Source organism: Zingiber officinale, chromosome 3A (genome assembly GCF_018446385.1).
Source record: "Zingiber officinale cultivar Zhangliang chromosome 3A, Zo_v1.1, whole genome shotgun sequence".
In the NCBI taxonomy this organism is placed as follows: Eukaryota; Viridiplantae; Streptophyta; class Magnoliopsida; order Zingiberales; family Zingiberaceae; genus Zingiber; species Zingiber officinale.
The window spans coordinates 18,706,378-18,720,853 of record NC_055990.1 but is presented as its reverse complement, the minus strand read 5'-3'; the positions used below and the strand labels follow the sequence as shown (position 1 = coordinate 18,720,853).

Genomic DNA, 14,476 nt, shown 5'->3' with positions numbered 1-14,476 from the left:
AGATAATAAATATAAGTTAAAAGTAAGAGATAAGAGGTTTTTACTTAGTTACAACCAGGATAGTTGTTAATCCAAGATAATAAAAAAGCTCCACTAACTTTCTCCTTGAAAGTAGAATGAGTAACCTCTTACAGACATTGAAAGCACAAAGACAATGAAAGAATTTGAATACAGTGTGTTGTTTAAACTCCTTGGACCATGACTCTATTTATAGCTTACCGATCGCATTTATTCGTTAGCTGATGTGGCAGCTTCGGACGCCTGGAGTAGGTTTGGGCACCCCAAGCAGTGCATCTTATCTGCTCGCAATGGCTCTTCAATGGTTCAGCGATAATATTTTTCTGGTACCCAAGCGCCTAGACCGGTCTGGGTGCCTGGACTGTTGTTGACGTGGACCCAAACTTTATCCCAATTGCAACATCTCTGAAAGGGCATCTATGCTGGCCCAAGGCAGTCTGAGCGCTTGGAATCCAAGTGTCTGGACTTAGTCTTGGCGCCTAGGCACTTTGGGCTCAAGCAAGTTTCCTATTGAGGAAAAAGAGGAAGTAGGAGATGAACAATAACTTAGGGTTTTGATATGTGCGTACGCATACCTTTACCCATAGGGACGGGCTACCCTTTATAAGACTACGGCTGGATCCCACATTCACCACGTGTCTCTCCATCTTCACCTTCGTTACCCACATTCCTTGAAATAAATGGTTGTATTTATTTCTAATGGGTGTGTTTTCCACATTCTTCGAGGATAACAACCACGTTGTCTGCGTCTTCAGCGAATGGCAGCTTATCTCTTTGATTACTAGTAGTTGGGGTGTTTTAGTCTAGCTGAGGCCACTTGGAGCCTGAGCTAGGGAGTCGAGACCGCTTGGAGCTTGAGTTAGGGAATCAAGACCACTTGGAGCGAAGTTAGGAGTCTTTCCACTTCTATTGAACCTTAGCTGCCACCTTAGCAGGGCTATTAACTTCTTTGGCCGCGTATCACCTTGTGATTACCTCCCATATCAAACACCATATAATTAACTCCCACAAGGAAAATCTTAAAGAGCAAAAGTGGCATTGGAGCTTGTAAATTCAAATATTGGTGGGTCAATAACACCACATTCTAATAGAAGTAAAGGATATATAATTATCTTTATTGATGATTTTAGTTGCAAAATATGGGTATATATTTTACAAGAAAAATATGAGACTTTTGTAGCTTTTAAAAATTATAAAGTACATGTTGAAAAAAGAATTGGCAACTCAATTAAGGCTATACATATGAATCATAGTGGAGAATATAACTCACATGAATTTAAATTTTTTTTTTTTGTGAAAATCATGGGATTAAAAGGTAACTTACAATAACTTATACACCCTAACAAAATGGTTTGTGGAAAAAAAGAATTACACTATTATTAGGAATATGATGTGAAGCCTTCTAAAGACAAGTGACATTCCCAAAAGATTTTAGCCAAAAGTAGTTAATTGAAGCATCAATATATTGATTAAAGTCTCAAATTATCTATTCAAAATATGACACTAGAGGAAGTTTGGAGTGGAAGAAGTCTATTGATTATTTTTCGGATTTTTGAGTGTATTGGCTCTGCTCATATCCCATATTAAGAGAGAAAGAAGCTAAAAAATAAAGGTGAGAAATGCATTTTTCTTAGTATGAGTAATACATCAAAAGTTTATAGATTATATAATACCAACAGTAAGAAAATTGTTATTAGTCGTGATATTGTATTTGATGAAAAAGATATTTGGTAGTGAAAGCAAAATGTTGTTAAAGAAAATATTCGTATAGATTTTGATGATGATCAGAAAGTACATTAACCTATAGAGGATAAGCAATATGAGGAAGTTATTCAAAATATTCCAATAGCATATTAAAGTCCAATTGAAATCGAATCACAAAGGTCACAAGGTGTGCGAAGAAGACCAATATAGATGTCTAATTATGATATTATTAGAATTGACTAAGGTGATAATCCTCTTAACATTTTGATGTATACCATACTAATATACTATATATATTTGAAGTGGCTGTCAAAAAACCAAAATGGAGAAACGCAATTACTACAACATTTGCGTCTGTCAAGCTATTTCAAAGAGGATAGACATACAATAATTTGACAATAAATTTCCCAAAACTTCAGTGCTATTTGGTCAAAGTAAATATGTGAGATACCATTTTTTAAGGAATCTCACAAATAATAAAATTATTAATCTTATTTATTGTAAAAGTTAATATCAAATTGTTGATATACTAATCAAACCTTTTAAAAAATTTGTATTTCAAAAGCTCAGAAATTGGTTGGTATTTTATATAGAGTTTAAAGAAATCAATTGAAGGCAGAAATTGTTGATAAATTTAACATAAATGTTAGTGGGTGAGTGGATTGATGTGTTGGCAAAAACGTGAAAAATTAGTCGTTATATAAATTATCTATGTTTAATGTATCTAAAATTGTAAATACGTAGTCAAGCTTGTGGATGAGAGATATAGTTTGATTACAATCCGCCCAACCCGTCAATATTGCATATGATTTGGGAAATTATCTGAGAATCATTTTTCCATTACACTGATACAAGCCAAGCTTTGAATCTATTGGACCTATTCTTTTTTTTTGAAAAAAAACATCAATAATGTATTTCTTTTTCGTATCTTTAAAATTAGTATCAGCATGACATTAACGCAAAACATTAATTATATTGTCGCCAAATCCAAAGGGAATAAAGATGATAAAAGAAATAGAAATTCATTCTTTTAAATAATTATTAAATATTTAATTGGCTAGATAAATTTTGCAATAGATTAAAGTTAATATTTGAGTCGATCCTGAATCAAATTTCATGAGATCTTTTTCAGTGGTAATTTGTTTAATATAAAAATATACATAATACATATAAAATTAAATGCTATATATAAGTTTTTTTTAGTTAAACCCACTTTATTAGAACAAGATACAAACCCAATACATGGAACAAAAGTTGAACTGGTAATTTATTCCCTTCGTAGAAATTAAGTGTTCATTATTAGGCTTCATACATGCACGTGCATGGCGAGCGAGCATCTGCGTAACTGCCTTCAGGGCGCCTGCACGCCGGGGATCCCAGGAAGGGGCGGTAAGAACGGAATCGGAGGCAGAAGTGACGGCGTCGAGGGAGGCAACAGTGGGTTGGGCGGCAGAAGTGATGGGATCGACGGCGGCAGGAAGGGAATCGGAGGGAGAATAGACGCCGGTGGCAGCAGTGGGTTGGGCGGCAGGAAGGGGAACGGAGGCAGAAGCGAAGAAGGCTGCAGCAGCGAGGGCTTTGGCGGCAGGAAGGGAATGGGAGGGAGAATCGAAGGCTTGGACGGAGGCAGGAAGGGAATGGGAGGGAGAATCGAAGGCTTGGGCGGAGGCAGGAAGGCGGTTAAACTCCTAGCGGCGTGAGCAGAGGAAGCAGCGGAGCAGAGGAGGATGAAGAGGAGCGACAGGATCGATGTTGTCTTCATTGTTGTTCTCTGAGGAATTTTATGGAGCAGGTGGTGGTTTGCTTGATGCAGAGAATTACAGGGTATTTATAGGGAGGAGAATGGCGTGGTGGCGTTGCACAACCGGAGTAGAGGAGGAGAAGTCATGCAGGTGCTGGTTTATTCTACAATATCATTTTTTTTATATGAACACTTCTTGCATACGGCTGAAAACTGTGTTGATTAAAACGGATGATGACTCTTGGAAGTTGAATGATTTAAAGGTACATGAGATGAAGATTCTGAGATACCTAACAAGAAAATCTCAACTTAGAAACACATGATGAGGATGCCTGTATTATCGCGATAAAGCTCCTTTCATGTTTAAATTAATTGTTCCCTTGGGGTGTCTTAATCATCTTTTTTACTACAATGTTTAAATTAATTAGTATAATACTGGAAAATAAGGAGGAAGAAGAATAATATAATTTTTTTAATTATCTTTTGGGATAACAATATCTACAATTTATGATATATTTGTGCAATTTAAGGTATATATGTAGCGTATGTCAAAGTTTCTATGTATGTAACTAGAGAGGGCCAGGGCATGTATATAAACTCCTGAGTCCTCACGACTCGGATCCACCAAGCGGACAAATCCTAATTCGAACCCGTCTCTGATTCTTCAATGTGGACTTTATCCGCATATACCCGATCTATAGGGCGGTAAACCAATCTAGCTGAGTCAAATTTTGGAAGTTTATTTAATAAGGTAATCAAATCTGCTAATAAGGTAATCAAATCGAGCAGAGTCAAAGTTAAAATGAACGAAACTCTTAAAATAATTATTTAAGTTTAACTTGATTTATTTTTTTTATGAGCTTTAGTTTGTTTAAATCTTGACTTTGAGCTTAATTCGTTTAAATATTATCGAGTTTTCAATTTAAGTTTGACTTGAACTTGGTTCGTTTAGATGCTATCGAATTTTCAATTCAAAATTATTTGATTGTTTGAAAATTTTAGTTGTTTGATTGATTATTGAGGTTGATAATTTAAACTTATTTATTTATTTTATTATTTATTTAGTATATTGATAAGAGTTTTATTAATGAATATGGTTTATGAACATTGTCTCTACGTTCACTAATATTATTCACGGACATTATTCACAAACGTTGTTCACAAACATTATTCACAAATTTTAACGAGTTGAATACATATGTATTCAAATTTATTTGTTTAGTTTAACGAGTTATTCAGACTTATTTATTTAATTAATTATATGTATATTAAACGAACATAAACAAATTCTTATAAAATTTGGAACATTTACGGCCCTACTTATCTATCCCTTTTCTACCGTTGATTCCGACTAATTAAATCGGCGGTCCCGATGCACTTATCTGGCCTCCGCATCCCCGAAATGAAGAGAAAAACTAGAATCCCTCATCCACCACTGCTTCTGCTCCTCGTCGTCTCTGGAGGGCTTCCTCCGCCTTAGTAAATTTTTTCTGGAATTTCCTTGAATCACGAAGAGATTCTCACTGTATTGGATTTCTGCATAATGTGCATCCCGATTTCTGATTCGGGATTTTTATTTAGGAATCTGTGTCTGATCGACATTATTGTTGAATCGGATCGGAAAACGAAAATTTCCTTTTCAATTATTACTTTGAAATTAGTTTGATGCATTCCTGCATCCCATCTTTCTCCACAGTGATCCAAATCATGCACAAACTTAAATTGCTTCATCTTATTCATAATGTTCCATTTGTTTCTCTTATTGACATGATTGTTGATCGATTGGAAAATGGTTTTTGTTTCTTAGGAAATAAAGTTAGGGGTCTGATGGATGAATGGAATTTTTATAATTTTCAGGAAATGTCTGAGTCGAAGCCTGCCATGGGCAAACCTGAGTTTACCCCAAGGTTAATCAGCTTAGGCCTGGTACCAATGGCCACTCCCTTATAGTGAAGGTGGTAGATGCAAAGACGTGCATGCGAAGGGGCCCTCATGTTCCTTAGGTTCGTCAGATGCGATTAGCAAGATGTTTGGTGGGAGATGAAACTGGAATGACCGTCTTTACTGCTAGGAATGAGCAAGGTTGGTATTTTTTTAAAATAAAATTTATGACACTGTTTTCACAGTCATTTGACTCGTTTGTATTGTTTGATTTTTAAAATGTATATATTTTGAATCAATAATTGAATTTTTTGGACTTTCATTTTGAATTATAAGTAGGCACAAGGTCTGCCTCTTTATCCTTCAGAACATATTACATTTGGTTGCTTATATACTTCTGACTATATTCATGTTCTATATTCACGAACATTAACTCTAGCTTGTTACTGATCAAGTTTAGTTCATTTAGCGAGTCTTTAAGTTTTTTCCATTTAGTGAGTCTAAGTAAGATGTTTGAGATTATTTAGTTATCATACTTGGCAAACAAATCATTCTTTACTGAGCTTGTGTAGATTTTTTTTACAACTTCACATATGGATGGGATTATTTGCATATACAATTTTACGAATAATTGAACGGATATGTTGAAGGATCTTTACGAATAACTCCCAAAAGAACTTGGTCTTGGGTTTTATCATCTACGCATGACTCATTTATGTATCACTTCATCTAAGCGAACCTTTCTATGGCTTATTGCTCCAATCTCCTAGTGATGTTCAATTTTTCCCACCTTTTGAACACTTAAGAGTTTGTATTCCATATTTTTCAATTAGGAAAATATTGAATTGATCCCTTGTATTTTCTATGCTTCATCTTGTTTTTCCTCTGCATCCTGTTTTTTATGATCATTATGCCAGTTATAAGGTATTTCCTTTGGTACGGTTGCATGGATTGGCTATCAAATTACACAATACATTTATTTGTTATGAACATAACTGGTAAGTGGTATATGCTGCTTCCTGACTAGGTCCTAAAATCTCCTTTGCCAAACCAATTACGACATTGGCACTCTATCCAGCTCATCTTATTGCTGTATCATGGGTTTTGAAGACGTCTCCATATATATTACATTGATTTTATGTATCAGCTAAAGATGTCTGTTTACATTTAATTGCTAATATTTTTAAGTGAGATAGTTATTTCACTTATTCATCATGAAAAGTTCTTTGGTTGTTGGTAGTTTTTTCTCTTATTGTTCAATGAGCTTGTATTTTTTTTTTTTTTTTTTGTCACTTGCTGAATATGTAATTTTGAATTTAAAGGATATGCAATGTGAAATTTTTGGTGGGGTTTCTATACAAGTACCATCCATGACTTCTAATATCCTTGCAAGACTACCAAGTCGTAGATTCCTAGTTGCTTGGATTTGCGTGTCCTGTTCTGTGTCCAAGTTGATAATTTACTGTCTTATGACCGTAGTTTCTCCTCTTTGTTGATTGTGTTCTTGAAATTGGTTTCTGATATTTAACAAATTAGATGCTTTTTCTAATTTTTAAGATTTTGCTTATACCTTCATTAGCCTGTCTGGCTCTCTAATTTTGAAATTTACTTAGCTATGTGCCCTACTAATTTCTACCTCTAATGTTACTTTAACATGCAAATTTTAAATATATAACTTATATTAGCGTCCTTGGAGCTGTGAATGACGGGACCGGATCCTCTGGTCCCCTTGTCCTGGTCCGCTCCTGGACCAAGACAAGGAGATTGGTGGGAGGCAATGACCCCCACCTGTTAATAGGTGGGGGCCCATTGCCCCCCATCAATGCAAAGGCTGGACCATGAATTGGTCCAGCCTTTGCAGACCAGAAGATCCGCCCCCATGAACGACTCAGCAATATTTTGTCCTCTTTGTTCTTCATTGTATCATCTTTTTGCTTATATTAACACTAATATCTGAAAAAATGCAAACCCAATCGATTTAATTTGTTCAAGGCAGGTACTGCTGTAGTACTCAGAAATGCGATAGACATGTTCAAAGGATCAATGTGGCTTGCTCTGGACAAGTGGGGCAGGATCGAAACCACAGATTCTGCTGATTCCACTGTGAAAGAGGGCAACCATATATCTTTGATTGAGTTTGAGCTGGTGACCGTTGTTGATGAGTGACTGAAAAATGGCCAATACATGATCCTCCCTCTCGGATGCTTTAAAATTTCTCAGCTGGAGTTTTAGGTTATTGTATTGTGAATTTCTGTTTGGAGATGACAACTTGTATTCGATTTTATCTAAATCCCTTGATATAAAAATAAATTGTCTTATCTTGCTTAATTGTCAGAGAGATAGCTACGTGCTTTATGTTATGAACCCTAGAGGAAACCTTGCCCATCTATCAAATCCTTCTAATGCATAAATGACATGCAGGTCCTTTGTTTTCTCAAGAGCTTTAGTTACATGTGCCAAGACACTGCTAATGAAGGTACCCACTCTGATCATTCAGCCACTTGGTTTCTTCATCATTTACTCTTTTATTGACTCTGAACTTACCGTCCATTGGATTCCTTCAGAAAAACAGAAACACCTACTGCACATGTTTTGCTTTTCACTTCCCTCAAGTTGACTATAGATTGTCTGATTAATGAACTTCCATGATGATAAACTGTGCGTCGTTGGCTATCAAAGGCCCTCCAAGTAGGAACACTCCAAGGCCCTTGTCACCTTTGCCTCATCATCGCAGGTTGAATGCAGATCCTGATCGAGCAGGACCAAAGATGTTCAACTCAAACTATTAAATACAGTTCAACACTCATTCCTTGTTTTTAGGGATTGCCCGACGAATGATAATGTAACCGATATTGATCTCACGCTGCATGTGCTGCTTCACTTGCTGTCTTCCAACTTGCCCTGATTCCTTCTATTCGCAGGACTTCGACCTTTTTGACCTAATACTTTGTCCTATTCAAGGAGACTCAAGCCAAATGCGCACAGTGTGTTATTATCTTTAATGATTATGGCTTTAAGTTTGTTCAGCGTGATTACTTTATCTTTTTATTGTTCATAGTGATCTCCTCCTATTTGTCAGAGTCCAAGGAGATAAAGCAACAAGAAAGGCAAAAGAAAAAGAAAAAGAAAAAGAAAAGGGGGATTAGGTCAGTGTTGATCTGTTAAAGCTGAGGTAACCCTGTTTTATTAGAGATTTTTTTTTTTTTGTGATGTTTTAGACTCACTAATCTGGTTTTGAAAATTTTCAATTGGGATCTGATGCTGTAGTCATTGTCGGTTCTCTTCAAATAGCACAACTATTCTTAAATAGACCAGGTCAGATTTTAAAATGTCGAATAAAAAGTTGGATTATTCTTAAATAACAGATGTTGTAACCTTTCATCAGCTAATGGTTTTTTGAGTTCAAAGAAAGTTCATTTGCTCTAGGTAAATCTTCAATGACAAATTGTTGTGGCCTTTCATCAGCTAATGATATTGTCTGAGGACAAAGGAAGTCATTTGCTCAAGGTAAATCTTCAATGACTGGTATTGCTGGTAACAAACAGATAAAAGAGAAATTTTGTACTCGGGATTTCAGATTCGTGACCGAAGCAATGACATGACATCGTAACAGTCAGAGCAATTTATAGGATTTCAAACGAAAAGGGAAAAAATGTGGAGAAAAGAACTAATCAAGAACTTTTACTTCACAAAACTAACACTGGATACCTTCATTATACGCTATAGGCATATTGGATATATTATATTTTTGATTAGTCTGCGACCGTCCACGTCATGTCGCCTTCGAAAATCCAATGGCAGGCCTCGATCAGGCCTGGCTTGGACCCCAGGGCTACGAAGGCGCCGTGGGACGGGCTCCACGCCGACGTGTCGAGGTGACAGATGGCAACGCCGTTGTTGATCTTCTCCTTGGAATCGACGGCCAAGATCTCCGCCTCGTAGACCCGCACCTTGGGCACCGAATGGCAGTAGTAGACGAGGTAAGGGAAGAGGCTCTGGTGGCACGACACGGACCGGGTTACCTTACCGCCGTTCACCCCGCTTACTTTTCCAATGAGGATGTCGCCTTTGGAGCCCGCGGTGGAGGCGGTGCTCCGCGCCACCACGTCGCTTCCCAGTACGGACACCGCGAAGTCAATCACGTCCTCCGCTGAGGTGGCGCACCGCTTCGTCTCGTCGCGGCTCGGTGCCCGCTCGCACTCCGCCACCGTATCGCCCACCGCTTTCCCCAGCGCCGTGTCCTCCCGGATCCCGAAGATTCGACGGACGTCGGCGACGGAGAACGGGATCCGGCCGGATATTGACCGCGGGAGGAAGGACCGCGGCGGCATCTTGTCGCGGATGTCCGGCATTGGTAACACGCTTCCCCGCCGTAGCTCGCGTTCGCGGAAGAACTTCCCCGGCTCCACCAGCCACCGGTTTGCCGGCTTCCCGGTGTGGAGGGAGAGGAGGGGAGCGGCTGCGGGGGCACCCAAGGAGGGATTGACGGAGGAGTTGCGGTAGGTCTTGAAATCGATTCCCGATCTGGCGTAGGCTTTAAATGTGGTGTTGTCGCTGTCGTAGCCCTTGAAGGTGACCTTGTGCTTTCCGGAGCCCTCGGCGTAGCCCTTGAAAGAGTCGGTCCCCGGGTTGAAGGAGTTGCCATAGTTGGTGAACTCGGCGGAGGCGGCGTTGCCGCCCTTGGCGTAGGAGCTGAAGCTGTCGTCGCCGGTGTTGGACTGGTCGCGGTAGCTGGCGAAGCTTTCTGACCCAGATTTTCCGCCTTCTCCGTACGACCGGAAGTTGTTCTCCGGCACATTCCCGTTGAACCCGTACGAGGCGAAGGAATCGTTGGCGCCGCTGGCGCTCTCGCCGTAGCCGTCGAAAGAGGAACCAAGGACGTTGGAGTCGGTGGCGTAGCCTTTGAAGGTGGTGGGCACGTCGGCTCCGCGCTTGCCGTATCCGGTGAAGGACTGATCCCCGGCGTTGGCAGCGTCGGAGTAGCTTGAGAACGAGCGTTTTCGAGCGGTGGCGTCGGCATCGTAGTTGCTGAACTTGAGGTCCGGCACGTTGGCTTCGTGGTCGTAGGAGTCGAAGCCACCGGCGCCTCCGGCGGAAGAGGAAGCATAGCTGGTGAAGTTGGCCGTGACGACGTTTCCGCCCTCAGCATATGAGGCGAAGGAGTCGTTGTGCCGGATGGAGCCGCGGCTGTAGCGTCGGAAGGAGTCGACGGCGACGTTAACGTCGTCGGAGTAGTGACTGAACCCATTGCTTCCTCCTTTTGCGCCGGAGCCGTAGTCGGAGAAGTTGGAGTTCTGGTAGGAGCCGAAGGCGGAGGAGTCGTCCTTTCGGGCGGCGTCGGAGTAGGTATTGGTATCTTCCGGGTTGCAGAGGAGGCGCGCGGCGGCGCAGAGGTCACTGAGGCGGGAGGAGAGGGTGGCGGGGTCGGCGGCGGCGAGGGAGGAGTAGGTCGCGGAGTCGAGGGCGGAGAGCGGGGAGAGTTTGTCGAGGATGAAGGCGGGTTGCGGGCGGTTGGTCGGCACCTTGCGGTTCCAGTAACGGATCAGGGCCGCCCGAACGGTGAACGGATTCGCCGCCGTCGATGCGTCAGCGCTGACCGCGTGGATCTGCCGGTGGCCGAAGAGTAAGAAAAGAGAGAGAAGGAAGGAGGAGAAGCATACCGCCGTCGCTATGGCCGCCATTACGGAGATGATCTGAAACCAAGGAGACGGGGAAATAAGTAATGCGAGGGAACGGAGTTGGTAATAACATTCCATGTGTTTGCCTATTTGATATGGATACTATGCTTACACAATATTGGTTCCCAAAAAAATACAAACATTTTTGTAAAGTTTTTTTATAAAAACATAAAGTGATAGAAAAAAAATTATTTTCTCTTATTTGATTTGATTTAATTATACGGTCTATTTCGATGTAAGAAAAAAGGACTTATTTCCTTTTATCACTGATTATAATTTTCAACCAAACAAACAAATTCCAAACTACAATTAGACCAAGGAAACACCCATCACTATGTGTGTACTTGGTAGTCGGAATAATATCCTCGTCTGCTGGCTTAAAGCCTCGAACAACCATCAACTTGCCAATCCAGCATTCATCCTGATTTACCTTCCTCCTACAATATCATGGGGCAGGCGTAGGAGGCCGTTGGGCGGCAGAACCTGCCTTTTTTGCAGCATGGTAGTCAGAATAAGACTTTGTTGTTGATAGCATGGCATGTGTTTGTTTTAATGAAGTTCTAAGAAGAGATAGGCAACAAACAAAAAAAGCCACATAATGTGGGAATTGGCAAGTGAAAAACAAGTCACAAAATTGTGACACCAACCTAAGTTAGTAGCTCTGACACAGATACCGCGTGTGAATATGACTCTCCTTAACTCCATCTCTACCTGCTCGACTCCATTAACTATTATATTTAATTACAATCTATAACTATCAAAAAAGGATTTGATGTCTAATTAACGATGCAATCAACTAGGGTTAAGATCGACCACCTCGAGTCGTCTAACCCAAAAGAACTCATCGAATGCATTCACTAACCTAATATTTGATGAGCCGAAGTAGAATAGTAGGCATTACTCACAACACTCTCATTGGCATTATCACCATATGTATCAAATATGTATGATTGACTTCACAGTTAAGTAAGCCATTTTAAACCTTGCGAGCTCTTAAAGTAAGCTTTAACTTGAGATTAGATAAAAGATGTTCCAAGCTGCACAAACTTAGTAAACATATAGATATATCAATTTTGCAGACTTAAGTAGCTAGAGTTGGTAAGCATGATACATGGCATGAGTGGTGTGGTAATTTAGGTGTTTTTTGGCCGTGATAAAAGAAGAAGAAGACATGGTTGCATTAAATTGGTTTATCATGTGGACATGGTTGAAAACAATGTTGAAATGTGGTACGTATCTTGCCACTCTATATGTCTCGTTCACATGGCATGCATTTCTCTCAACCATCTATGTAGGAAACTATTTTTAGATCTCATACGAAAGGGACATCGACTCATCGATAATAGATCAACTTTAAACTCTATATCGGTTGAATATAATTATATAGCTTTTTAATGCTTTTGCTATAGTGAGCTCCCTACATTATCTCAGCTCAAATTTAAGATCTCTAATGGCATGTATGCCAACAGAATTCTAAGATATGTTGAGCTTAATCTAAACCCACCAACAGTACTCCTTGTCCTCTCACACCAACACACTCTACTACTTCAACCAACTCAGTTTTATATTCTCTGCAAGATCCTGTTTCAGTGCTTTAACCTAATCCCACATGCCTTCTGATAATATTAAAATTATATATTAATTATAGTTTCTAATTTAATGATTCTATAGTGCGAAAATTTACAAATTTATGCAGACATATTTATGTTTATAGCTCATGTCTTGGAGAAATTATCAAAGTTTTATTTACTTTTTGTCTCTTTAAATTGAATTTGTCTCAAGTCAACTTTCAACTGGAACCTCTGCACATTGCAGTTGGATCAGACATTCAGACCTATTCTTACTTGTTTTTTCCCCCAATTTAAATGGAACTGTTTCTAAAATGCTGTGATCATTTCCGAATGCAGAGAGCTATTCAATATTCATAATGAGAAAGGATCAAGAAGTGGAGAACAACTCAGCAAATTTATTGCTTTAATATTTTCTTTATTATTCAGGATATAATGAGGCATTGCACAAATGCAGGACAGCATTAATGTTCACGTACTGTCGTAATAAATTTTCGATTGGTACCCAAGCTTTATGATTGTATTCCGATAGTAAAAGATGATTTCTTCATCTAAGTATCTTCCTTAGTTCGTTTTCAATCAATATAGAAGAGTTAAATAGCACAGTAGAAAGGACGGTAATCTAATTACTAGTTAGGATTTGACACTTGGGCATTATCATATAATATTCAACTGTCCATCATAAAAGAAGCTATGTAATTGTACCCCTGCACCAAGTGTGGGTGGCAAAAGACAAGATCATCAGCTTTACCGAATTGGACGAGTGAATTGAGCTGATTAGGGCTACACGATCAGTGGACGAGTTAGACTAGTCGAGCCGAATGAACTGATAGTGTTGAGCTTGACTGAGCAGCTCAGATGGGGCGGCTCTTGCCATTTCTCACTCTCAAATTAAGTTCCAATTTTAGAACAGTCATTAGGTTCCCGTCTAATGGCTATTTGTCTGTCGCCAATCCTGGAACAAACGAGCAGCTTCTCCGGCAATTCAACATGCAATAAATCTCCACTTGAAACAATATTGCACTTGTTCACCCGTAATTGATTGTTCAAAAGGCATTTAAATGCCTACTTCAACAACCAATAAATTATTGACATCCAGCTTGAACAAGTTGGGAAGAATCGGAAAACACGAGAAAAGGAATGAAATTCTTACTAAGGACGTCCCCCATGAATAAAATTCTATATGATTTTTATATAGTCTTCAATACGTCATCTTCTTGTTATATCAAAAATATAACAATCTATCCCTCTATAATAAAAAAAATTTTCATATAACCTTTTTTTTTTCGTTAACCCTATATGATAGAAAAGATAATTAGAGATTTCCACGTGCACTTGAGTTAAAGAGTCCAACTGAAATGACAGTCAAGTTAATGGGAATCATTTCTTAATTCTGCAACGCCCCGACTCAACGCCCGACTCCAAGAAAGACCCTGACTACATGGAGCCTTGACTTCAACATATTCCTCGACTCTGAAGTGACCTCCGACTCTGACAGATTCTTCGGCTCCAAAGGGGCCGTCAATTTGAAGGTGTTGGTACCATGCGGTCGATAAGAGGGGGTCAATTATATGTAAATTAAAAAATAAACTCTTTCTCAATATTTTAACTTGGTTAGATAGCGCAATTAAAATAAAGCAGAAATAAATTGAACAACTAAAGAAGGAAATGAGAAAGTTATAATATTTTTACTTAGTTACAATTTAGATGGTTGTTAATCCAAGACAGTTAAAAGCTCAATAAAATTTTCTTTCATTAAAAGCAGAGAAGCCTCTTACATTTTTTGAAAGCTCAGAAATACAATAGGAAATGAATACAGGAGTTGTTATTTATTTTCTAACTTCAGAGGTCTTTTTATAGCCCTTGAAAAACTCTATTTGAAACTT

The 14,476-nt window shown here is 39.2% G+C and overlaps 2 protein-coding genes and 1 pseudogene across 2 annotated transcripts; 2 read left to right on the top strand and 1 right to left on the bottom strand.

The window, feature by feature from the left end:
• Positions 1-3,044: 3,044 nt before the first annotated feature.
• On the top strand, positions 3,045-3,422 carry LOC122050232 (50 kDa spicule matrix protein-like). The gene has a single exon (XM_042611157.1). The coding sequence runs from the start codon at positions 3,045-3,047 to the stop codon at positions 3,420-3,422; it is 378 nt and encodes a 125-aa protein (XP_042467091.1).
• A 1,901-nt stretch (positions 3,423-5,323) lies between these two features.
• Positions 5,324-7,566, top strand: LOC122053582 (annotated as a pseudogene).
• Positions 7,567-8,999: 1,433 nt separating this feature from the next.
• On the bottom strand, positions 9,000-11,122 carry LOC122051246 (BURP domain-containing protein 12-like). The gene has a single exon (XM_042612261.1). The coding sequence runs from the start codon at positions 11,098-11,100 to the stop codon at positions 9,097-9,099; it is 2,004 nt and encodes a 667-aa protein (XP_042468195.1). The 5' UTR covers positions 11,101-11,122; the 3' UTR covers positions 9,000-9,096.
• Positions 11,123-14,476: the final 3,354 nt, after the last annotated feature.